The sequence below is a fragment of the Carica papaya genome, chromosome 2 (assembly GCF_054855325.1).
Source record: "Carica papaya isolate Zhongbai chromosome 2, ASM5485532v1, whole genome shotgun sequence".
Lineage (NCBI taxonomy): Eukaryota > Viridiplantae > Streptophyta > Magnoliopsida > Brassicales > Caricaceae > Carica > Carica papaya.
The window spans coordinates 8,011,109-8,035,577 of NC_142310.1; the positions used below are offsets into that span (position 1 = coordinate 8,011,109).

At 35.5% G+C, this 24,469-nt stretch overlaps 4 protein-coding genes across 26 annotated transcripts; 3 read left to right on the top strand and 1 right to left on the bottom strand.

Annotated features, from left to right (window-relative positions):
* The first annotated feature begins 555 nt into the window (after window positions 1–555).
* On the top strand, window positions 556–4,982 carry LOC110824112 (basic helix-loop-helix (bHLH) DNA-binding superfamily protein). Of its 4 annotated transcripts, XM_022054649.2 has the most exons (9): window positions 558–905; window positions 1,633–2,612; window positions 2,710–2,934; window positions 3,023–3,088; window positions 3,177–3,245; window positions 3,580–3,651; window positions 3,758–3,970; window positions 4,287–4,374; window positions 4,465–4,982. In XM_022054649.2, exons 2-9 carry the CDS (start codon window positions 1,692–1,694, stop codon window positions 4,500–4,502), a joined length of 1,692 nt encoding a protein of 563 aa, XP_021910341.2. In that variant the 5' UTR covers window positions 558–905; window positions 1,633–1,691; the 3' UTR covers window positions 4,503–4,982. The 4 variants fall into 4 exon arrangements, with proteins under 4 accessions (XP_021910343.2, XP_021910341.2, XP_088069226.1 ...); XM_022054651.2 differs by having other exon boundaries at window positions 556–2,612; window positions 3,767–3,970; XM_088213100.1 differs by having other exon boundaries at window positions 558–2,612.
* A 674-nt stretch (window positions 4,983–5,656) lies between these two features.
* LOC110824135 (pentatricopeptide (PPR) repeat-containing protein) lies at window positions 5,657–17,466 on the top strand. 20 transcript variants are annotated; one of them, XM_088213103.1, is made up of 5 exons: window positions 5,657–9,519; window positions 12,003–12,722; window positions 13,994–14,066; window positions 14,950–15,025; window positions 15,205–17,466. In XM_088213103.1, exon 1 carries the CDS (start codon window positions 5,854–5,856, stop codon window positions 8,083–8,085), a length of 2,232 nt encoding a protein of 743 aa, XP_088069229.1. In that variant the 5' UTR covers window positions 5,657–5,853; the 3' UTR covers window positions 8,086–9,519; window positions 12,003–12,722; window positions 13,994–14,066; window positions 14,950–15,025; window positions 15,205–17,466. The 20 variants fall into 20 exon arrangements, with proteins under 20 accessions (XP_088069229.1, XP_088069232.1, XP_088069228.1 ...); XM_088213106.1 differs by lacking the exon at window positions 14,950–15,025; XM_088213102.1 differs by lacking the exon at window positions 12,003–12,722.
* On the bottom strand, window positions 14,984–17,178 carry LOC110824551 (uncharacterized). The gene is made up of 4 exons (XM_088213122.1): window positions 17,026–17,178; window positions 16,208–16,821; window positions 15,690–15,798; window positions 14,984–15,605 (listed from the first exon to the last, which is right to left on the bottom strand). Exons 1-4 carry the CDS (start codon window positions 17,176–17,178, stop codon window positions 15,270–15,272), a joined length of 1,212 nt encoding a protein of 403 aa, XP_088069248.1. The 3' UTR covers window positions 14,984–15,269.
* Window positions 17,467–19,295: 1,829 nt separating the features above from the next.
* Window positions 19,296–22,441, top strand: LOC110824556 (amino acid transporter AVT6A-like). The gene is made up of 5 exons (XM_088213123.1): window positions 19,296–20,056; window positions 20,567–20,719; window positions 20,878–21,081; window positions 21,323–21,788; window positions 22,105–22,441. Exons 1-5 carry the CDS (start codon window positions 19,645–19,647, stop codon window positions 22,241–22,243), a joined length of 1,374 nt encoding a protein of 457 aa, XP_088069249.1. The 5' UTR covers window positions 19,296–19,644; the 3' UTR covers window positions 22,244–22,441.
* Window positions 22,442–24,469: the final 2,028 nt, after the last annotated feature.

A 24,469-nucleotide genomic window follows, 5' to 3' on the forward strand; every position in this document is an offset into this window, starting at 1 on the left:
TGATTTTGTTTTTCAAAAAAAAAAAAAAAGAAAAAAGAATTAAAAAACCCTTAGAAAGGGTTATTTGTCCTAATTTTATAAGATGATCGCCTAATAAACTTTTTCACTAAAAGAGTTAATTAAACATACAGTTTCTCCTTCTTCAAGTAAGAAATTTCTTCAACTAAGAAATTAATTTAGAGGATACATGTGAAAGCATAGATAATACAATAAAAAGATCATAAAAACTCCCAGTGTGAAAATTAGATGTACACTGCATGAGCCATGTGGGTTGTAATTTAATTAAATTAAATTAAATTGCTAACAATCTTAAATTAGTAGGATTAATAGCTTTTTGAGAAAAGGAAAGTGTGGAAATGAGGTTGCTAGATTTTGGCTTCTTGACCAAACAAACCCCCCCTCCATTAAAGATACTAAAGCTCACTTCCCAAGGATTAATGCAATAAGATAATCTCCTAATGAAAGTTGGCATCGTCAGTTGCTAGAATAATTGCCCACTATAATAATGCATATTAATGGTAAACTAAAGTTAAGGTGAAATCTAAAAAAAATTCAAAATCAAAATGCTTTTGATGGAGGGAGGTCGCACAAACAAGCAATTACTTATATTTTACAGTAGCAGTGGCGGTAGTTAATGATCAAAGCTCTCTTTTTGATGCAAGCGTGGGTATAAATGGAGGACCTTTGCCATTGTTTCTTTCTTTCACTCTCCCTTCAAAAATACCCACTACTTTCTTTATCTCTTTCTCTCTCTGTATCTTCACTTTTCTGTATGCATTGAGTATTGACAGTGGAGCAGACTAGGGGGTGTTTGAACAAAAGTTCAAATTCCATAAGGTTTATGAGAAGTGAAAAGCTTTGAAATGGAGAGCAGGGTACCAAAAGTAGCACAGAATCTCAAATGGGTATCTTTCTCTGCCCACTTTTAGTTGGGTTTCTCTCTCTTTTTTCTCTCTGTGTTTCAGAAACTCTGACTAGGGTTTTGAATGGGCTGGGGATTATTTATTGTTCTGAAATCAATGTCCTTTTGTTTAATTGACTGCTTCTATCAGACTTCCTCTATTTCTCTTTCTCTCTCTCTCTTTTGTTGACAGGTCCTTTTGAACTTTCTTTTTCTGTGTTTCTTTTTCTTTGAGGAAACCACCTCGTTGTGTTGCAATTTTGGTACTTCAAGTGCCATACTTGCTTTGGAAACGGAGGCAGATTACTTCGTTTGATCTTGGCCACATAGGTTCACCTGTGTTTTCTGGGTGCTCAAGGCCCTAAATTGAGTTCATTTCCGTGGTTACTTCTCCACAACTATTTCTTTTTGTAGCTAGCTTCCCTAGTTATAACTTTGCACATGGTTTCTTTCCTTGGATTGAGCTTTTGACCGAGTCTCATTGAGACCAGAGGCAACTTGTTTCCATTGCAAGTCTCAAGCTTTGTAGTTGGGCTGGGGTTTGGTTGTAAAATTAAAATTTCTTTAACAATATTGCATCTTTGGATTTTTGTTTTTTAAAATTTTGTCTTCCCCCCTTCCTCCCTCTTCGAGGGCTTTGATCTTTGGCTAACCTTATCGAATCCCTTGAGTTCTGGATTTGTATTGGTCAACTTTGGAAGCTCAGTGTCTGTTTTAATTTAAATTTTTAGGTGGTTGAATTGGAATTTTAGGAGAGGTTTCGGCTTTAGCTATTCCCTGTTGAAGACAGATGGATATGAGTGAGAAGGATAAATTTGAGGTGGCAAGGGGCAATGATACTAATCCAATGAATTATAATTCTCCTACTGTTGCTTCAGACTGGCGATTTGGTAGCGGCAATCTTTCTAACACGCATATGGGTCTAATACCATCTGATAATCCAATGGCTGTTTGTTCTTCTTCCTGCTCTGCTTCAATGGTGGACTCATTTGGTCAAAATCTGTGGGAACACCCTCCCAATTCACAAAGCATGGGATTTTGTGATATTAACGTGCAAAACAATGCAAGCACTTCAAACGCAATGGGAATTAGTAAAGGCAGTCCTGCATCTTTGAGAAGTAGCATTGACAGATCACTTGATATGGCCTGGAATCCACCAAGTGCAATGTTGAAGGGGAGTATTCTCTTGCCAAGTGCGCCTGGAATGCTTCCACAGAGCCTTGCTCAGTTCCCAGCTGATTCTGCTTTCATTGAGCGTGCTGCCAGGTTTTCATGTTTCAATGGTGGGAATTTTGGTGATGTAGTCACTCCTTTTGGCATTCCTGAAGCTATGGGTCTGTACACTCGGACTGCGGGCATGATACAAGGACCTCAAGATCTTTTTCTAGGAAGTGAGTTGAAGTCAGTGTCTGGAGGGCAATTTCATAAGAATCAGTTGAATGTTGGTGAACCTTCCAAAGATGCTTCTCTAACAGTAGAACGCGGGCCTACCGAAGGGAGTCCGCTCAAGAATGACAGAAGAAGTGAGAGCATTGCAAGGTCCCAAGATGAAGCAAAACAAGTTGTACCTGGGTCTGGTAATGAGTCTGATGAAGCTGAGTTCAGCGGTGGTGGCGGTGGTGGTCAAGATGAACCATCTGGCATGGAGGGTACTGGTGGGGAAACTTCTGCTAGGTGTCTCAGCTCAAAGAAAAGGAAGAGGGCTGGACAGGTAGAAAACGTAGAAGCTTTTTTTCCAATGTGTCTTTCCTCTTTGTTATGCTTTTCAATTTCTGTAGTTCGCATGGCTAACTTTAAAATGCTTGGAGAATGAGATTGATCAATCCGGAGGAGGCCAACAACCTGGTGAAACGATGAAGGATAATGCTGAAAACCAGCAAATGTGCGAGAAAAATCCATCTTCAACTCCTAACAAGACTACTGGGAAACATGGCAAACAAACATCACAAGCTTCTGATCCTCCAAAAGAAGAATATATTCATGTCAGAGCTCGGAGAGGCCAGGCCACAAATAGTCATAGTCTTGCCGAAAGAGTAAGACTTAACATAAGTTTAAGTTAAAATGAAGCCATCTGCTCTTTTAGTATTAGAGTGGTGGTAGTTTAACTGATTCTGATTACAGGTAAGGAGGGAAAAAATTAGTGAAAGAATGAAGTTTCTTCAAGATCTTGTACCCGGTTGCAGCAAGGTTTGTTTTCTAGAGGATAACTCTGCTATCAAAGTAAATAAATACTGCCTTCCAGTTCATTTGATCTAGATTTGATTTATCATTTCAGGTCACCGGCAAGGCAGTGATGCTAGATGAAATTATTAATTATGTGCAATCACTGCAACGGCAAGTTGAGGTATGGGAATGATAAGTGATATATTCTCCATTTCCAGCCAAGTGATTCTCAATTAGTCAACTTTAATTGGCTATTTTTATGTCTTCATAACTCTGCACGAGCTTTCATCAGAAAGGTTGATACATATGTAAACTGCCCCTTGCAACTAGATTTAGGTTGTTTTAAGTGAGACAATATAATTATTTCCTTGTTATTTTATGCACGAGCCATAATTTGAGAAGAAGACAACTCATAGCTATTTCTCCCTTCAATTTTTTTGATTATCTGTCTCCCGGAATAGTCTTTCTTTGGAGGAGCTCATAGCTAATGCATCTTTTTTCTTTTGGGTTTCCAGTTTCTGTCAATGAAACTTGCGACTGTAAATCCACGACTGGATTTTAACCTAGAAGGGTTATTAACGAAAGACGTAAGTAAATTTGCATTTGTTTCATTGATGCATATGCCATCCTGCGTTTCCTTTGTTTCTCATCATATCCACCAAGTGTTTCTTCATGTAACCAATTTTTATTCAGATCCTTCAGTCAAGAGCCATTCCATCATCTACATTGGGGTTTCCCCCAGACATATCTATGGCTTATCCTCCAATGCATCCATCTCAACCAGGTCTTATCCCTGCCACTCTCCCTGCCATTTGCAGCCCATCCGACATTCTTAGGAGAAATATCAACTCCCAGTTGCCGTCCATGAGAGGAGCCATGACTGGTGGATTCAAAGAGCCTGCTCAGGTATATTTCAGTCTTTTACCAGATTCATGATTTGCTGATCACTCACCTTTTACATAGTTCATACCTTTATTTGGTTGAGAGGAAAGGAGCTGTAGAACTTGCCTATATGATTAGATGCTAGGCAGTGATTAAAGTAATAGAGTTCATTGATTGAAATGGTAAAACACTGACCCTTGATCCGTGAGGGACTGGAGAACATCATTCTCATGCAGCATATGAAGAGAAATTACAAAATTATATTCTGATTGGCTTAAATGTGCAATCTTAGATAGCTCACGGTACATTGTAAAGTGATAGTAATTTTCTTGTACCACAGATGCCAAACGGGTGGGACGATGAACTGCACAATGTTGTCCAGATGAGTTATGGATCCACTGCCCCTCCTGGCGACCAAGACGTAGATGGTATAGTTCATTGCTTTTCTTTCCCTTGCATATATGTATGTTCTTATTGGTGAAGTAAGCCAATAATGCAACCCTCTACTGCTTCTGCAGGATCTCTGCCTTCTGGCCACATGAAAGTTGAGCTCTAAACCTACTTTCTCAAGTTGTACTGGCACCATCAGCGAGGAAACAAAGCTCATTTGAATTTGTTACGAATGCGAAGCTGGGAAAAAACATTCATGGACAATGCAAAGCTGCTATTTCAGCTTGTAGAGTGAGTTGCATAGGCAAAGCAGGCAATCATCTGTAGCTTAAAAAAGCCCGAAGTAGAAGAAGCAGTAGCAAACTTCATGTTTGTTTTGCTTCATTCATACACAGGCTTAAGAAGGCGAGAAAAAAATTGCGGAAACATGTGCTTGTACTGCGAGAAGCCTTGTTCATGGATCAGAAAATGTATAGATTGATATTTACTAATCCTATGAGATGGGATAAGAGAGAAAGATCGTATTTCATCATGATAGGATCTGGGTCTGTTATCTGTGTAGTTTATAAGATAATCTGGGAGTATGCTGCATTATTCAGCTCGGTGTTGGAAGCCATATGCAGTAATTATATATTTACAGGCGCAATGCAATTTCCTTTTTTTTTTTTTTTTCCCCTCCTTCCCTGAAATTGTTGAGATCTGTCGCCGTAAGCAATTGAATGGTCAAAGCTTATCTCTGCAGTAGTCAGGATGATAAATCAGGGTAAAAAACTGATGATATACTCTAGCAGATCTGTAATGGTAATTATCATGAACAGATTCTCTGCTATGAGAATCCATTATTACCTGATAATATTTGCAGAGATAGCTCTGCAGTGGTGGTGGAGACACAAAACATTGGGATTTGGAAGGAGGCAATTAACAACTATAGCCTCTCTTATACGTAACTTGGAAATTTCTTATTAAATTCTGATCATCACCAAATTAGTGACTGCTCATTACTTGAATTTTCTGGATGATTAATCTGCTCATGCCTGAAAGGGAATTGTTTATGTTGATTATATGTTTTCTTGATATATATATATATATATATTTTAAAAAATCTATATTTATTTATTATATAATTAATAAATCTATAAAATGAAAATAATGCGTCCAAAATAGAAAATGGTTGTATATAATTATTTTCTTGACAATAATTTGTTATGATTTTAGATAATAAAAAATGATATTACTTATATTTTAAATATTGACATAATTACTCATATTAATTATGTTATGATTTTAGAGATGATGGTTTGCCAGAATATACACAAACAATATATATTATATATTTTATATAAAATTGTATCAGTTATTTTCTGATTATATATATATATATATAATAAAATGAAGTTTTAAGTAAATAGAAGATGCCGAAGAGATTGGAGAGGTTTTTGTTCCGTTTTCTTTGTTCATTTTCCTACTAATCTGAAGCTTCTTCCCGCCAAATAACGCTTCAGGTTCTACGAACTCAAATGTCTTGGCTCTCTAACCACTACTCTTCACTGTTGAAGCTCTGCTGCGAAACAAGAAACCAGCATCAAGCAAAGCGAATCCACTGCCACGTAATCAAGACCCTCATAAACCCAGAACCCTTTCTCTGCAACAACCTTATAAATGCCTATAGCAAACTGGGCAACATAGATTATGCACGTCGCGTGTTTGATAGAATGGCTCGACCAAACCTTTTCTCATGGAACACTATTCTCTCCGCGTATTCCAAATCTGGGCATCTCTTGAATATGGAAGATATGTTTACTCGCATGCCAAGTCGAGATGGGGTGTCTTGGAACTCGCTTATATCCGGGTATGCCTCTCATGGTTTGGTTTCTGAGGCAGTTAACGCTTACAGTTTGATGTTGAAAGATGGGCCTATCAATTTGAATAGAATTACATTTTCAACGATGCTTATATTGTCTTCTAGTCGGAATTGTGTTGTTTTGGGTAAGCAGATTCATGGGCAGATAGTGAAGTTCGGGTTTGAGTCGTATGTTTTTGTAGGTAGTCCTTTGATAGATATGTACGCCAAAACGGGGTTGATTTCTGATGCAAAGCAGGTTTTTGATGAGATGTCAGATAGAAATGTGGTTATGCATAATACTATAGTTACAGCATTTTTGCGTTTTGGGATGGTTGAGGAGGCAGAAAAGTTGTTTCGAAGTATGAAGGAGAAAGACTCGGTTTCATGGACAACCATGATTACTGGACTTACCCAAAATGGTTCGGAGAGAGAGGCTATCAGGTTGCTTAAAGAGATGAGAATGGAAGGCTTGGCCATGGATCAGTTCACTTTTGGAAGTGTATTGACTGCTTGTGCGGGGCTTATGGCCTTGAAGGAAGGGAAACAAATTCATGCTTTTGTTTTTAGGACTGATTATCAGGATAATTTATTTGTGGGCAGTGCTCTTGTTGATATGTATTGCAAGTGTAAAAGCATTAAGTCTGCTGAGGCTGTTTTCAAGAAAATGAAACACAAGAACGTTGTATCATGGACTGCAATGCTTGTGGGTTATGGTCAAAATGGGCACAGTGAAGAGGCTGTAAAAATTTTTTGTGATATGCAGAGAAATGGGATTGTTCCAGACGATTTTACTCTTGGAAGTGTAATTAGCTCATGTGCAAACCTGGCAAGCTTAGAAGAGGGTGCCCAGTTTCATGGTCAAGCAATAGTTTCTGGTTTACTTTCTTTTGTTACTGTATCAAATGCACTTGTCACTCTGTATGGTAAATGCGGCAGTCTTGAGGATTTTACTAAGCTCTTCAATGAAATGAGCGTCAAGGATGAAGTCTCTTGGACTGCACTTGTTTCTGGCTATGCTCAATTTGGAAAAGCGAATGAGACAATTGAATTATTTGAAAAAATGTTAGAACAAGATCTAAAACCTGATGGGGTTACTTTCATTGGGGTTCTTTCAGCTTGCAGCAGAGCAGGACTGGTGGATAAAGGCTGTGATTATTTTGACTCAATGGTGAAAGAACATGGGATTACACCAACTCAGGATCATTATACATGCATGATTGACCTCCTCAGCCGAGCTGGAAGGTTGGAAGAAGCAAAAAAATTTGTAAATAGGATGCCCTATTCTCCTGATACTATTGGTTGGTCCACCTTACTTAGTTCGTGCAGAGTTTACGGGAATTTAGAAATTGGCAAATGGGCAGCAGAATCACTTGTAGAGTTAGAGCCCCAGAACCCTGCAAGCTACATCTTACTTGCAAGTATCTATGCTGCTGAGCAGAGATGGGACTCCGTGTCACAATTACGGAGAAAAATGAGAGAAAAGGGAGTGAGAAAGGAACCTGGATGTAGTTGGATCAAATATAAAGGAAAAGTGCACATTTTCTCAGCAGATGATCAGTCAAGTCCATATTCATGTCAGATATATGTTGAGTTGGAGAAGTTAAATCAGAAAATGTTAGAGAAAGGTTATGTGCCAGATATAAGTTCTGTTCTTCATGATGTTGAGGAATCAGAGAAAATAAAGATGCTTCACCACCATAGTGAGAGGCTTGCAATTGCATTTGGGCTGATATTTATTCCTCCTGGCCTTCCCATACGAGTTGTTAAAAACCTTAGAGTCTGCAATGATTGCCACAATGCCACTAAATATATTTCCAAAATCACCGAGAGAGAAATACTTGTGAGAGATGCTGTTCGTTTTCATTTGTTTAAGGATGGAGTGTGTTCGTGCGGAGATTTCTGGTGATGGTTTTCACTTAAAAGAATGTTTGGTCTTTGCTTAGGAGAGTGTTAAAAGCTATTGCAGGTTATGCTAAAACATCTCATTCCATTGGTAAACAACCAAGTCCATCAATCAGTACTGAAAAGAGGCTACTTAATAGGCATACCAGAACAGCAGTTGGAGCGCAGTGGGCTATACATATCCCTATAAATGTGATTTGAAGGAGGTTACTTCTCGAACTTGGTGAAATTAAATAGAGATAAATACCTAGTGAGGAACTGAGCTTAATTCAGACCTCTTGGTTTTGTGAGGTCTAGAGGCATTCATTTACTGGATAAAGAGTTTTACATTCTCTGCAAGAGCGATTCAGATATCTATTGAACAATGCTCTGATGGACTGTTGTATTAATTGAGGTAAGACATGCAATCATTTATTTTAGTTTTACTAGGTGGAATTGCCGAATGGGAGGGTATTGTTGCTTTATTCAACATAGAAATTGATCAAATATGTGCAAAGAAAAACACTTGTTTAACACATAATTTACTTAACCACATATACCAGGTGACATTTGATTCTTGACATTTATCCTGATTGATAGACTGATTAATTTGTTGCAAACTGCGAATGATAAGTGGGGAAACTTTTCTTGGTAGAGAGAGCATGTACTATGCGGGACGAACCAAAGCATTAAACTCCTTGAACTGGTCAGGGTCATGTCAGACTGTCAATTGTTTGAGATTTATCCTCATTGATAGGCTTATAGTACTTCGTTGCAAGCTGCCCATGATGAGTGGGGATGCCTTTTCCTACATAAAAAAAGAATGTGCTATGCAGATGAAAGAGGAGAGGCGAGACACGAGGTCAGTTATTTGAAGGACAGAGTTCTTTAGGAAAGGACGACAATGGATGCAAAGAAGAAGGAAATTTGAAGCAAGAAAAGGGAGGCGATCTGAAAACCCAATGGAAACGGTAACAAGCTTGAGGGTGTCACGTCCAGATGGGTTTCTGGAGCAGAAGAGGGCACTGATCTCTCCATAAAAGGGGAACCTGAATGATGATTTGCACCCCTGCGTAGGGGGAGGGAGGGGCCGGGCAGTTCAAGAACAAAAAGGGAGAAAAACTAAAAACTCAGAGAGAGAAGAAAAACCCTAAGCTTCTCTTCCTGTTTCCTTCAAGAATCAAAGGAGGAAACCGCAAGAGGAGCTAAGGTAGTTGAGAAGAGAGAAAAAGAAGCAAGCTAATAGAATGAGGAATGAAAGAGTAAGAAAGGAGCAAACTCTTCTTGTTTCCTTCAAGAATCAAAGGGGGAAACAGCAAGAGGAGCTAAGGTAGTTGAGACGAGAGAAAAAGAAGCAAGCTAATAGAACAAGGAACGAAAGAGTAAGAAAGGAGCAAAGACCAAAAGGTTTCATCAGCCAGCAAATTCACTCAGGAGATTTCCAGTCTGGGCCCCTTAGGTAAATTTCTGTAAATCTTAAAATTAATTGGCATATGCTTTTACAAGATTGCAATGGAAAAGTTTTAATTCTGGAATTGATGAAAGCATGTTGTAATCTGGAAGAATGAAACTCAAACTGCCATGAACTTACATTTGACTAGTATGACTAAGATGAAAAATGTGGAACTGATGCTGTTTGATTAGAATACCATGAAAGGCCTCTGCAATTCACTGTGGCCAATATTTCACTGAATGCATGATTCCAGTTAGAGGCACAATTCTTTTATATGTATAAGGTCAATAGATCAAGTATTATGATTAGATGGTAAAGGGTTAATTCTTTGACGTAGTGGGAATTGATTGGTCAAGTAAACTGTGAAAGAACTCTCTGATTATTACCTAGCTTAGGGCCATTTGCTTTCTTACAAATCTAACAAAAATCCCAAGGACAGCTATGGTGGAATTTGATTTTCCTTGGCTTGGGCACCCTCTTGATGGACTGTGAATGGCTTCTTGTTTTGACAAATTCAGACTTTGGATTGTTTATCTCTTAGTTGCCTCTTATTTCTTATTTGTTCCTCTTAAAGCCGATAAACTTGGCTGCTATGTCATAAAAGCCCATAGGCGTAAACACTGTTGAGAGGTAGTATGGACTGATTAATCATGATTTCAAACTTTGGCTTTCAGGTCCAAACCTGATCATGGTCTAAAACAGCATGGACACTGAAAATTTTTCTCAATTTCTGTATGCCGAATGTCGTTTGCTGTTTGGACTGATTTCCCTTCTTGCTCCCTTTTACATTCTGCTTGGGATTCCTTGGTGTGGCACCGGCTTATTGATGCCCCAACACAATGTCATGTAGCACATTTCCATACTAGGATATTTTTTATCTACACCATACATTCAAGAAATTTTTATTTCTGTTTGGTCCATATTTATGTATGTTTTTCTGTTTAGAAATTCATCTATTTCTGCAAATTATATTGTGGAAGACTGTGCATTATTTTCTTAATGAAATTACCCCACTACATGGCCTACTTGGTGCTTGAATGCACTGTTTTCCTATCTCTATCATTTAGTCTTCCTTACCTGCTGCCTGCTCACCTGTTCTGGGTCATCTTAATCCTGTTGCTGTTAGACTCCCATTTATGCCCTACTAATGATTTGAAAAGAATGAGGATTCTATTCCCTGTGTTTGTCTAAGGTGATATGAAAGAAAACACATGCTTCTTTTTTCTTTGAAAATGGCGACGGCCCTCTTACTTCCACCAGAAATTTTTTTTTTTTGAAATAAAATTATTTGGGGAGTTCTCAGGCAGTTTATGTGTATTAGAGGTTTGCAAAAATTGTAAATGAATGAGGTGTGGAAGTCTTTTGCATAAATACGAGTTTCAAAACTCAGTTTGGTTTAATCTTTTTTACATGATCTGACAATGCTTTCTAGATGTTGTTTCATACCCAAATTTATTTTTGGTTTCACTTTTAGTTTGGTGCTGTCTCATACAATTTCTTTTAGGGCTCTAGGATGTATTTTGGTCCAATTTTTATGAATTATTCTTTTTTTTTTCAGAAATTTCCTCCCTTTAATTGCTATCTTGCTGCTGCTCATACTTACTATTCCTCATCTATTAACCGGAATTTTATCTTTGTTTGTTTATCATTCGTGTAAGATTTTGTGCTGTCCATCTTAAGTATGCTCTACAATTATTTAGGTACCTGTTGGGCTCTGCTTTTAGCAATCCCATTTTAAAATGTCCTAAATGAAAGAAAATTTGGTAGTCCATGTTTTTGGCTTTACTTCCCATTTTTTGGGCTAAAAAAAAGAGTTTTGGGATGTCTAGGTAATGGTTGTTGGGCTGCCATTTGGTACATGCAGAGGTGTTTAGGGAGTACAAAAATGGTAAATAATCTGTTGAATGGAAATCTGCTGCAGTGCACTTGTCATATATAAAAGGGTTGTTGTTTATGGGTCTTAGGACAAGAACCAAAGGCTGTCAATAAGGTGTCAATAAGGTGTCCAGTTCAATAAATTACTTGCAGTTCTTTCTTAAATCAGTTAAATTTAAATGCTATACTTGCTTAAAAATAGGATCAAAATGGGAATAAGGATATAGTTAGCTAGCTTATACAATAAGGTAGGCACCCAACATCCTCCCACCCTATGAAATTTTGACTTGGAATCTTGGGTAAGGACCGGTGCACATTTTTGATGTCTAATTCTGCTTATAATAAGATTAGAGGTGACTCCTATTGCCTTTTTAAATAAAACTTTGTTTTGGAGTTTCGTCCCGTATCACCCCCATTATGACACTTCCTTGATAAGTCATCTACAATCACCTTACTTGATTGGTAACAGCTAGCTTTGTGCTTTATATCATTCTTTAAATAAACCATATAAACTCAACTTTAAGATCTTTCACATGCAAACTAATTATACATGAAGGCATGTTTTGAGCTTGATCACAATTTTATTCTCATTTACTCGAAGGTTTGTGATGTAGGCCGGTGAGTAAATCTCTCTCTCTCTCTCTCTCTCTCTCTCTCTCTCTCTCCTTATCTTATAAAGGGATTGTAAGGAAGCTTGTAACACCCCGAATCTTTGCTTTTTATGCTCAAAACTCTATTATTTGGGTCTAATTGCCATTTTAAATTTCTATTGGTATTTAAATTCTTCGTATTTAATTATTGATAATTTTATATTTTTTTTACTTTTATTTTTTACTTTATTAAATTTAGTATTTTGGTTTATTTAAATTGTTATACTTTATTTTTAATAAATTTTAGGAAAAGACAAAAAAAAAAAAAGAGAAAAGAAAGAATAACCAAAAAAGGGGAGAGGATCCCCCAAAATCCATGGACTTGACAGTCCTTGGTCACGTCGTATCCGCAGCCATGCTCCCCATGCTGCGCGTGTCCCACTGCCGGCCACCCACTCCTCAACCACCCACCACTTGTCCTGTTCGGATGAGTGCCATGTGTCGTCCATCCATGGCCCCTCCATGGCTATTTAAAAAGCTTTCTTCCTTCACTTTTCCACCATTTTTCCCATTCTTCCATTTTAGAAATTTTAGAGAGAGAGAGAGAAAGAATTTAGTGAGAGAAAGAAGCAAGAAGGAAGAAAAGAAAGTAGAAGTTTGAGGAGTTGTCCAAGGAGTACGACGAGTCCTTCCTTTCTCTTCCCAAAGATTAATTTGACTTCAATTTGGTTAAGCGATTATTTGGTATTTTCTCTCACATTTCTGAGTGCATTTTCTAGTTAAATTAATTTGAAATATCGATGGTTTTGATGCATGGACTTATGTGCTTGTTTGGTGACTAAATTATTTGGACATAAATATGTGAGGTATGATGGTTGTACCATATGATGAAATGACTATAATGCATGAATTTCTACAAAAATTGATGTTTGTTTAATTAGATAAGTGACATGATATTATTGAGCATGATGATTTGATGCATACATCATTTGGATAATGGATTATTGCTTATTATGGAGATATTGAGCATGATGTATGAAAAATAAGATGATTGGTAATTGCATGCGAGTTTGACCCTTCGGCTTACTTTGGTGATGGAGAAGAGGGTTATTCTAATAGGTCTTGGTCCAAGAGGATGACTCGAAGGTTAAGACCGGGGAAACATGGGTATTCGAGCTGGATATGTGAAATGGGCCTTTGGACTGGGTATGTGAAATTGATCCCCACTGGATTTGGAATATAGAAATGGTTGTGTTGAACACGAAATATGCAAAGAAAAGAATAAGGAATTTATTGTGAACATGTAATAAGCAAGTGAAAAGAATGGAAAAATCCGTTAGACTATTATCTATGAGGGATTTCTGTTTCTCCCTCCTCTAAATAAATGTTGGAAATGGCTCCCTGTAATGATTTGCGTTTCCTCTACGAGAGTGGATTCGCGTTAGGATATGTAGGGTCATAGTGATGACGTACGACTGTAATCATAGTTTATATATGGAACTGGAATTGACTAGATAAGGTATCGGTGATTCACAGTGGTAGTCAGGGATCTCCTTTGTCCTCAATAGATATATGTTGTAACAGTTTCGCGTGGAAACTAGTAAAAGACTTAACAAAAGATACATAAGATTAAAAATACTATATGAGACTCTATGATGTTCTTGTATGATGATTCTTCTACTTATCTTGAGATTATTGGGTTTGCTGCTTATTTAATATCTATTGAATATTTGACATGCTTGGATATGCCTGATGTGATACAATATGTCTGCTTATGATGTTGATTAAATGTATTCTTTGCTTGGTTATACAACTAGTTCACTAGATTTTCTTAAAGAAAAACAAACGTTTTCTAAATATACGAACGTATTCATCTTGCAGCAGTCCTCTAAGGTAAGAAGTTTATATGAAAATATTGTTTTAGTTATTTACTTTTTAAATCTTAGCCGTCTGGTTCAAATATTATTTCCCTTACTGAGTTTATATGGAACTCACCCCTAATCCATACCCCCCAGATGATGTGGAAGTTGATGATTTGCTCTCCGAGTTATCTCTTGAAGTTTGATTAGACTCATTCATGGATTCTTGGTAATTCTTTATAACATAATTCGAGTGTAATAATTTTATTTCGCACTCTGATGAAAATTCTGTACAGACTCTATTGTTTGTATTTAATACTTAGAATTGCTAATTTATGATTTTTGATGTAAGTATTAAACTTAAAATGCTTGTGAGAGATATCTAAATTTTCGCTTCAATGTTAAACTTATTTTTAGCACTCGTAATTATTTAATAGTTGACTCGCTTCTATCCATTAGGTATTTGGGATGTTACAAAACCTTTCAAAATTTATCATAGGAAAAAAGTAAAATGGAAAATAGTTGTAAAAGGAAAGGGTAGGAGAGTATTTAGACCATGCTCCCACTTGATCAAACCTACTTGTTTGAAGTAGTTCCACCACTTGATCAAAGTAGTTCCGGCTGTTGTAACTAATAGCCCCACCTCCCCAACTAGCGTATAAATATGACTACTGTTGTGAGATTTCATTCAAGTAAAAATTCAAATTCAAATCAGTTTAAACTCTCTCTCTCCCACTCTTGACTAACTCTCTTCTCTCTCTATTTCTCCTTCCCCGTTTTCAACCTCAAAGACTCGAACAACGAGCAAGGTTCCTGACAGGGACCAACTTGTAAGTGGAACTTTACAATAGAGCTTTGTGTTTAAGTTTATTAAAATTTTAGATAAATGTCTAGAACTTAGTTGGATACTTGTAAGTGGAAAACCAATGCTGACAGCAAATTTAGTCAACCTGTTAACTCGATTTAAAACCTGAGTGTTCTTGTTAGGTTGTCAAAGTAGCAGGCACAATAGTGGTCATTGACTTCTTGTCATCGACATCTTTTTTCTTTTAGCTAAGCTGTATGCTATTTCTTTTTCTTTCATCTAAGCTGTATGCTAATTCTTATTGCAGAGCAGATTTGAACTATCAGAGTTCAAAAGGAATATCATTAAAAACTGATGATTCTTATAAATATAATCCATTCAAGGTAACACAACTCAGGATACTACAACAAAAGCAATCCTAAAACTAGAAGCACTCTTGAGTCTTGAATAAAAATTCACTAAACTTAAATTTTGGAACACACATGGAACATAACACGCTTCGTTCTTATTCCTTTGATGAATTTATGGCCTCCCTCTGATTCTGCTGTTGGTTCTGCATCAGGTTGATGAGAAGTTGGTTAGAATAAATCTCTTAATGGACAGCAGGTGTAGTATTCGATAGAGAAGCTAGATGATACTTTCTTGCAACTGAGTGCAAATCTCAATCACTTCAGCTAGAGGTGCCCAATCACCAAAGTTTCTCTCGATAAATTGGTAAGCTATTCCAGTCTTTCCGCTGCCAACAATAAATAGACCACCTTTAATTTCACCTTCTCCTCTAAAATTATGGTCCATTCCCATAGCTTTTGCCCTCTTGTAATTTGCAATGGCCCGAGGATTTAAGACAAATCCTGATAGAAACTTTTCTTTGAGAAGTTTTCCACCTCCAAGAGCTTTAAAGAATTGCATGGCTTGGTCATAGACTACTATACCACCCCAGTATCGAGGCCAGAAGTCTTTAACCTACATCATGCAAATAAATGTGAAGTAACCAAGAAATATAGTTCCCTTGAAATAGCAAGTTGTCGATATAAACTTACTAAATACCTCTGCTTCTATGTGCTCATGAAGAACAGCAAAAAGTTGAACTCCCAATTTATCAAATATGGGTTTTTTCGCATAAAGGCGGTGCGCTTCAGCTCTACACATGATGCACCTGTTGGTAAGTCCAGAAGATGCAGAGAAATAACTGTCAGTAACATTATTTACCGAGAATGTATAATAATTTGAAGGGGAAGTGTTTGTTGATAATCTTTTAATACTTATGTCATCAGGATTTTGCATTTAGTTCTTATTAGTGATCTTTGGGAGGGCAAGGCATCGTATATCATCTATATTTTTCTGTTTGCATCATAGAATAGAGTCGGTATTTTTTAACCTCTTATCGGTTACCATCACTTCAAATTAATCCAGGTTTTTTTTTTTTCTCTAAACCATTACATTACAAATGAGATGTTCATATTGCCTTCTTACTTGAGATCTCAGTAGAGTAGTTTTTGCTATATGTAGATGATTGAATTGATAAATTGCATAATAAACCCGAGCTAAAATACATGGTAAGTTACCCAGGACGTCGGATACAGAGGAGGATAGCTGGCTTGTCTCGCCACAGTTCTGAAGCCTTCATTGGAGGTGTCTTGGTCTTTACTAAACGGTCCATCCCCACCTTATACTCGGGGGTTAGTTTTTGAACTGAGATGTTTTCAATTGCAGAGTAAGGAGCTGCTTCCTCTACTAGAGGAGTAGGCTGCACACAACCACAGGCTCGAGGCTCCGCTGGCTCTGCTGCAACAATCCCTTTAAAGACATATCCATCTTTAATCTTGAAATCAGCTAGTGATTGTTCCGATAATTTATCATTTGTAGAACTCCTGGGAAAAGATTTTGTCTTAGTTGGTGCCTTACTGGAGTTGACAGATTCAAAATGCTTGTAAATGCTACTGGTTCTGGACGCCGTGCCCCTTGCTGAGATGGAAAATGACTTGGGAGAAGGGTCTCCGCATGCATTGCTTCTGTCCACAAATCGAGCTGCATGACCTCTTCTCAGACCATACTGAGAAGCTAGCTCTGCAGTGCTTAAGTTAAGAAGCTCAGGCAGACATTTTCCAGAGGCCTCTAGTCTGTCTCCATATTGCATCAAAGCACGATCATGCAGGTATGTCCTGATCTCTAGTGCTTCCTGGAGTATATAGAGCACAAACTTAGAATCAAATTAGTTATGATGATCTGCACTTGCACACCAGTACCTCGTTCCTAGGAGACTGCTATTATGATTTCTTCAAGAATAAAAGTCATGATGAGTTTTACTGAAAGAGCTGAAATAATCTTTCTGGACAATTCTAGTGAAAGAATAAAGAAACAGTGGTTTTATCGATAACCAAACCTTTTGCTGGTGTGTCATGTTGATTGCGTCCATCTCCTCTGCATTCATAATCTTCAAGGTCGGTACATCATCCCATCCTTCCTCCACCAATTTTGTAAGCATCATCCTCAAAACTCCATTTCCGACAAATTCTTCCATGGAATATGAAGCCATTCTCTTTGGATCAAAGGTATAGTCCAGGTGATTGAATGTGTTTTGTAGCTTCAAGTAGTTTGGATGTTCAAATTTTGTATTATGATTGTCAGGCACAAGCACTTACGGCACCTGATAAGAGGTCTTGATTACCTTACAAAGAGGTGGTATAATGCAATAAATATGCTTATGATTCGGCAATGTCAATGTTCTAACGAGTAGGTTTATTTTTTCATTTTTTTTTTTATTTTTCAATGTCATTAGCATTGCTGAATTATTATCCTTGAAATAAAGAATTCATTTCATTTAGTTAGGCCGCCCAGTGGGTGTGATAATGATTTTTATATGTAAAAAAAAAAAAGCTATTTTAATGTGAACCAATAAGTGTTATTTTATTTGACTTAATTTGGATTTCCATGCATACGGTGTCAGAAAGTTACTTGCACAATAAGCAGATTGATGCTTATAGGAAGGATATGTTTATTTCAAGAAAAGCTATCCGACGACAGAGAAGAGAAAGTACAAAAGCTAGAAAACAATACCTGGGAGATATGTGGAAACTGTCAAAAGATGCTAAGAGAGACTGAGGCAATGGTTGTTTTCTGAGGTTGCCGGCCAACAAAAACAGAGTTGTAACTTGTAAATATTATTTTTATTTGAATATCTATTAAATTTTTATTTTTATTCTAATAAAATTAAAATTTAAACAAAGTTTTATTTAAGCCTATTATATTCTCAATTTATTTGTAGATTTTAATTTTTTAAAAATAAGGAATTCGTTTATATATGATTTATGAGTATATTTATATCTTCAATTTGCATTATATTTTTATTAATTAATAGGAAAACTGTACAAATATCTATTTTTAAATTGAACACGAAGTGAACTCTAATAATATATCCCAAAAAAATTGATAGATTGGGTATCAAGTAGTGACATATGGTAGCCACTTGGGAGTACGTATGAAATGAGACTTTGACCATATCAAGGAGAGAGTTGGTAACAGATTACCAAAGAAGTTTATCCTTGTCTGCGAAATGGCTCCTACACGTTACTATAAACACACATATTGAAAGTGAATAATTAAAAAATAAGTGGGCCAATATTGTGTAAAATTATTTCTTACACTTACTTCTTTCACGAATGACTTAGAAGCAAAAACGTATATTTGTATTAAAATATCACAGTGTTTTGATCGGACTAATTAATGATACCAAATCTACTTTTATATAGTAATCAATAAATATTTATAATGTCGGTGAGAAATAACACGTGTAAATGAATTGAAATTTAATAAATAACTTAATATAAAAAAAATTAGGGTGACTCAGATAAAATTTATATCACACTTCGCTTCTATTAATAACAATAGTGCAAATTAAATAGTAACATTACCAAGAATTCATATCTACAATGGAAACAAATATCCCACTAAATTGCTCCTTTATAATTACTAAATCCTACACACAACAACTATCACAAGAAAAACTCATACTAAAATTATTTTCTACTAAGTGTCTCACTTAAAAAAATAGTATAAGAGAGTCAGGATTTATAAAAGTATTATTGAAAGTTATTGTAATATTACCAACAACAACGATAAAAGTATATAATTTTTATTAGCAATTCTAATATATATTGAATAACAAATAGGTAGATGTTTTTAACAAATTAATTAAACTAATTATATGATTTGATGTGTCATAATTAATAAACCAAAATTTAAATGAAGAATTATATTATCTTAAAAACTTTAAGATTAAAAATTAGAACAAATCAAACAGAATCTAAATATTATTTGATTCACACTAATTCGATATTTATAGAGAATTGAAATGCAATAATTAAAAAAAATTAAAACTCAAAATGTGATGAAAAAATAAAATTCAATCCATTTTGATTTAATATTTAATCTAGACATATTCTTTTATTTAGTTATAGATCTAAGCCGTTCAATTTTAAATTGGTGAACACTCTTAAACACGAGTACCGCAAATATTAATTATTAATATAAGTTAAAGAAATTTTATGTAAATTTTGTAATGTACTTAATATTATTTATGTAAGATCCTAAATATATAAAAGACTAAAAATCTTATTCAACTATATCCCGATTCTCTTCAAGAATCTTTACCGGGGTGAATAGAAGTGTGCAAATTCCTTATTAAATTATTTTAAAGTTTTGGCCTTAAAATTCAATTTCTCAGAAAAAGGAATCGTGATCAATCTATCCACGTCTCTTCGGCTTGTTCCCGATTTTCTTCCGTTCCAGTTTGTCCTTCGAGCAACAAACATGAGAAAGCTGTATGTACGACAAAAGGAAACGAAATCACTGTTTGAGAATGTCATGACATGAAGAAAACAGATGAGAACGTCGTGTTTTCAGTTTAACAAAGAGCTCTACTTATCTGCTCCGAAGTGCCAGGCAGCTGATAACATTTTTCCTAATATTTCCTGTAACCAACAAAAATCATCGGAGCAAAACCATGGCGATTCACGATAAGCCAATTAAGAAAACAAAGAAACCCAACGGACCCAACACCGAAAAATCACCCTTGCTCCCAACAAAGTGCGATGATCATGATAGCGGTTTCAGTGGAGCTTCGTTTAGCGGCGCAGTCTTTAATCTATCTACCACCATTATTGGTGCCGGAATCATGGCGTTGCCGGCCGCCATGAAGGTGCTGGGACTCGGCCTTGGCCTCGGTCTGATAGTTTTCGTGGCTGTACTGGCGGAGGCATCTTTAGAGATTTTGTTGAGATTCGGTAAGGCGGCAAAGGCTGAGTCTTACGGAGACGTGATGGGCGACGCTTTTGGGGTTGTTGGGAAAAGGATACTTCAGGGGTGTGTTCTGGTTAACAATGTTGGGGTGCTTGTTGTTTACATGATTATTATTGGTGAGTTCATATTCCGTTGATTCTTTTGATCATTCTTTAATCATAATGTTGCCACTGTGATTCATTTCCTGGGTTTTGGTAATACTCTGTAAATTCTGCTTTTCTGTGATTGCTCCATGTGTTCCAGGAAGTGCTTATTTAGCTTCGTGAGTTTGTTTTATTCTACTAAACTGGGGAAATGAGAAGGGAAAAGTAAAAGGAAATGGAAGATAAAGTTACGTCTTATTCTAAAGTATTTAACTTGCTATTTTGTTATATATTATACTCCATTGTTTCCTTAGCGTACCTAAAGTAGACACAATTTACAACCACTGTCCTCTTCTGTTCATTTTTCCTCCGAAACATAGTGCAAGTTGAATGAGTATTTTCAGAAGTTAGAAGTGAACGTGAGCCTTAGCTTTATCTGATCTAAAAGGTAAAAAGATCATGTAATGTTGAGAAACTATTCCCTTTTGAATCCATCATTTTGAACAGATGTCATGAAATTTTAATCATGTGTGTTTTGGGAAGGTGATGTACTATCTGGAACATCTTCTAGCGGAGTTCACCATACAGGTGTATTGGAAGGTTGGTTTGCAGAACACTGGTGGAATGAGCGCATCGTTGTTCTTCTTGTTATCACCTTTGCTGTTTTTGCTCCATTGGCAGGCTTTAAGCGCATAGGTTTGTGCACAAGTTCCTTTGCACTTACTGTCTTAATTGAAAAAGATGCTTTATACGTTACCTCTAGCTGCTTTATTGCCATTTAGCAGCAGCAATTTTTTACGCATGATACAGAAATTGAATTTCATTCTTTGTTTAATTGCCTTGTTATTTTGCAGATTCATTGAGGTTCACTTCTGCCTTAGCTGTCGCACTGGCAGTTGTGTTCTTAGTCATTACCGGAGGGATTGCTCTTGTCAAGTTAGTTAGTGGAGATGTCATTATGCCCCGGTTTCTCCCAAATATCGCAGATATTACATCAATCTGGAACCTATTCACTGCTGTTCCAATTCTTGTGACAGCATTCATCTGCCATTATAATGGTATATTGTGTAATTGATTTTCTTGGGAAGATTTTGGGTTTTATATATTCGTGAATCAATTACTTAAATGCGATCATGATCTCATATTCTTACGGATGACATAAGTATCTGCAAGCAGTAGTGATATTTTCCTTTGATTTTACCCTTTTAAGTATATTGTTCAAGGAAAAGGGTGGAAAAGAACGGTGATGTTAAATCCTTGCTGAAATTGCATATGAAACCCAATTTATGTTTTCTGCAGTTCATACAGTTAGCAGTGAGCTTGAAGATCCTTCTCGGATACAACCAGTTATCTGGACGTCATTAGTTTTATGCACTGTTGTCTACATAATGACTAGCTTCTTCGGATTCCTCCTATTTGGTGACTCAACTCTTGGTGATGTGCTGGCCAATTTTGACACCGATCTTGGCATTCCTTACAGCTCTATCATCAGTGACATAGTTCGCTTAAGCTATGCTCTACACCTCATTCTTGTCTTCCCAGTCATCTTCTACCCGCTGCGTTTAAATTTGGATGGCCTCCTGTTTCCTTCTGCAAGGCCTTTGGTGTCTGATAATTGGAGGTTTGCTTTGATGAGCATAGGCCTAATCTCTCTTATCTTCCTAGGTGCAAATTTTATTCCCAGCATCTGGGATGCTTTCCAGTTCACTGGAGCTACTGCTGCAGTTTGTCTTGGGTTTATCTTTCCCGGGACCATTGTTCTAAGGTGAGAAGTTTTATTTTACAAAAATGCAGTGATTACTAAAATATGGGGAAATAGATGTATTAGCATAGGACTCCACGGTTAAAATTATATTGGTTGTGTAGGTCCTACTCTTTTTTGGTCCTACCCTCATGTGACGGGGAACTTCTAGGATGATTCAGTCTGTGTTTTTTGCTAGATTTGGATATAAATATGCTTAATGACTTGATCATCAAGTAATTACAGTGACTTGATTAAAATCATCTTAGACTGGACTTCTTCATGAATTTACAGAGGCTAAGATCCATCAGTTGACTGACTTCCATTTTTGTGGTTTTAGGGATCCGCATGGCATAGCAACAAAGAAAGATAAGATCATGTCAGTTTTCATGATTAGCTTGGCTGTATTTTCAAATCTGATAGCTATATTCAGCGACGCCTCCAACCTGTTAAAGAAGAATTTACCCTCACATGCCTAGTATCATCACTGGGTTGAAGCTTTTTGGAAGATGAAATTGAGTTCTGACTTAAACAAGCTGTTCCGTGTATTACCTGAAGTGAATCCTTAATGAAATGAATAACATCACCATCCATTTGCAGGCAAATCATTACATGTAGGATGTGTTTGGAGGAAAGTTCATTAATGTATGATATGGTATTGAGATGGTTTTACCTTATTTGGATCCTATTCCAAATACGTTGTATGATTTTTTTAATGGCTTTTGCATGGTTTTCCAAACCATCGAATTGATGGTTTTTAGGTGCTAAAAAATTTTGCTTCCATTTTTAATATCACCAATTTTTGTTAATTCCTTATTTAACCGTATAAAAAATTAAAATATCCCATAAAAGAAACAAAGCTTTTCTTCTCATCTTCACGGTTTTTTTCCTCCAAGCCGCGTCTCTCCTCCTCCAGGCTCGGCCCCGCCCCTCCAGCCTCTGCCAGATTCGACGCTGCTGGCTGGTGAAAACCAAGACTTTCTTCTCCATCACACCCGCGGCTTTCCATCATAGCTTCCTTGTTCGAGTTTCTCCAGCCATTCCTCGTTTTTCTTAGTTGCAGAGATATGAACCATTTTGACAACTCTGGAACAATCAGAGGCAAAGCCAAAATTTTGATGAGAAAACATACATATTGAAGAAGAATACCGTCAAAAGTCTGAACTTTTCGTCAGAAAATTTATGGGTTTTGAGGTCTCCTTCCCTTTCAATCCACCCAGTTACAATGAAGAAGAAATGCAGGGACTGTACATAAAAAATATAGACAGGGAGGGAAGGGGGAGAAGAGAGCTATGGGGTTTCTTTTTTTTCTCTTTTAATTTTTTCTGTCACAAAAGCTCAATTATTTCAAGAGGGTTTTAATTGTTCGGAGTTCGGTGTGTCCCCTCACTCATCCACATGCCTGCTTCCCCTAGCCCCAAGAGTTTCTCTCCCCACTGTTTTTTGTCTTTCCCTCTTTTCCATTTTCCAAAAAAAATATATATATATATATATTATATTAATTTCCAATTCTTAACTTTCATTATTTCCAATTCAAATAATTAAATGTTAATATTCACAATTTCTCACTTTACATAATACTGCTTATCTTTAAAAACTATTTATACATACTTGTGCTTATAATTTAAAGCAAAAACTTTAAGACTGAATAAATTAAAATTAAAAAATAAAAGATATTTAGAAAATAAATTACAAATTAATATTTTTGTACATAATTATAAAAAATTAAAAAAAATTTAGAAGTAAAAACAATAATATCTGAAAATGAGATGCGTATATATATTTGTTTTCTTTTAATTATTTCAATCTTCCTATATGTATATTGAATTGTAGTAATTCATAGAAATAATAATAATAATAAATGTTATGTAATAATTAATTTAATTTTTTTAATTTATAATTATAAATAAAAAAAGTATATTTTAAAATAATTTTTTTATATTTATCATTAAAAAATTAAATTTTTATTTTTTTAAATTTTTTTTTTTATTTTTAAAAAAATTATAATTTAAATAATTTTAAAAGTTAAATGATTAAATTATAAATTAAATTTCTTTAATTTATTATTACATATAAAAAAAATATAACTTTATAAAAAAATATAATTTAATTAAATATATAAATACATTATTTTATTAATTTAAATAAAAATAATTATTATTATTATATATTAACATATAATATACTTAAGCATGATAGAAGTTTACCACTACCATACTCATTATCATACAACACCATATATTAATGAATCACCTTAAAATTTATCAAAACATATGTTTAATGATATGTTTAGATAATAAAACATAATGTACTGTACGACAATTCACTGGATTTATCTTGTTTAATTACTTCCAAATAGATACTATAGTTGGTTGGATGATTTTTAATAGTAGATTATGTCTTTTTTTTTTTTTATTTTTCAAACTACTAATTTAGTGATTTTTAATGATTAAATATTTTTCTTCTCGTTTTACCATCACAATTATTTATTAATTCTCGATTTAAGGATAAATCGAAATTTTATTTTTCTTATTTTAAGTATTAAAAAATTAAATTTTTATTTTTAATAGTAAATTTATTTTTTATTTTTTTTAAAAAATTATTAAAAAAATATAATTTAAATAATTTTATAAATTTAATAACTTAATTACAAATTAAATAATTTTTTTATATATTTTTTTATTTAATATTACATATAATAAGAT

Excerpts from the sequence above, each read along its gene's own strand:
- LOC110824112 (XM_088213100.1), top strand. The coding sequence starts at position 1,692 with ATGGATATGAGTGAGAAGGATAAATTTGAGGTGGCAAGGGGCAATGAT. Across the intron at positions 3,089-3,176 it reads TTGTACCCGGTTGCAGCAAG|GTCACCGGCAAGGCAGTGAT; the intron begins GTTTGTTTTCTA and ends TTATCATTTCAG. Across the intron at positions 4,375-4,464 it reads TGGCGACCAAGACGTAGATG|GATCTCTGCCTTCTGGCCAC; the intron begins GTATAGTTCATT and ends CTGCTTCTGCAG.
- LOC110824135 (XM_088213103.1), top strand. The coding sequence starts at position 5,854 with ATGTCTTGGCTCTCTAACCACTACTCTTCACTGTTGAAGCTCTGCTGC.
- LOC110824551 (XM_088213122.1), bottom strand. The coding sequence starts at position 17,178 with ATGGCTTCATATTCCATGGAAGAATTTGTCGGAAATGGAGTTTTGAGG. Across the intron at positions 16,822-17,025 it reads ACATGACACACCAGCAAAAG|GAAGCACTAGAGATCAGGAC; the intron begins GTTTGGTTATCG and ends TATATACTCCAG. Across the intron at positions 15,799-16,207 it reads CTCTGTATCCGACGTCCTGG|GTGCATCATGTGTAGAGCTG; the intron begins GTAACTTACCAT and ends ACTTACCAACAG.
- LOC110824556 (XM_088213123.1), top strand. The coding sequence starts at position 19,645 with ATGGCGATTCACGATAAGCCAATTAAGAAAACAAAGAAACCCAACGGA. Across the intron at positions 20,720-20,877 it reads GGCAGGCTTTAAGCGCATAG|ATTCATTGAGGTTCACTTCT; the intron begins GTTTGTGCACAA and ends GTTATTTTGCAG. Across the intron at positions 21,789-22,104 it reads CCCGGGACCATTGTTCTAAG|GGATCCGCATGGCATAGCAA; the intron begins GTGAGAAGTTTT and ends TTGTGGTTTTAG.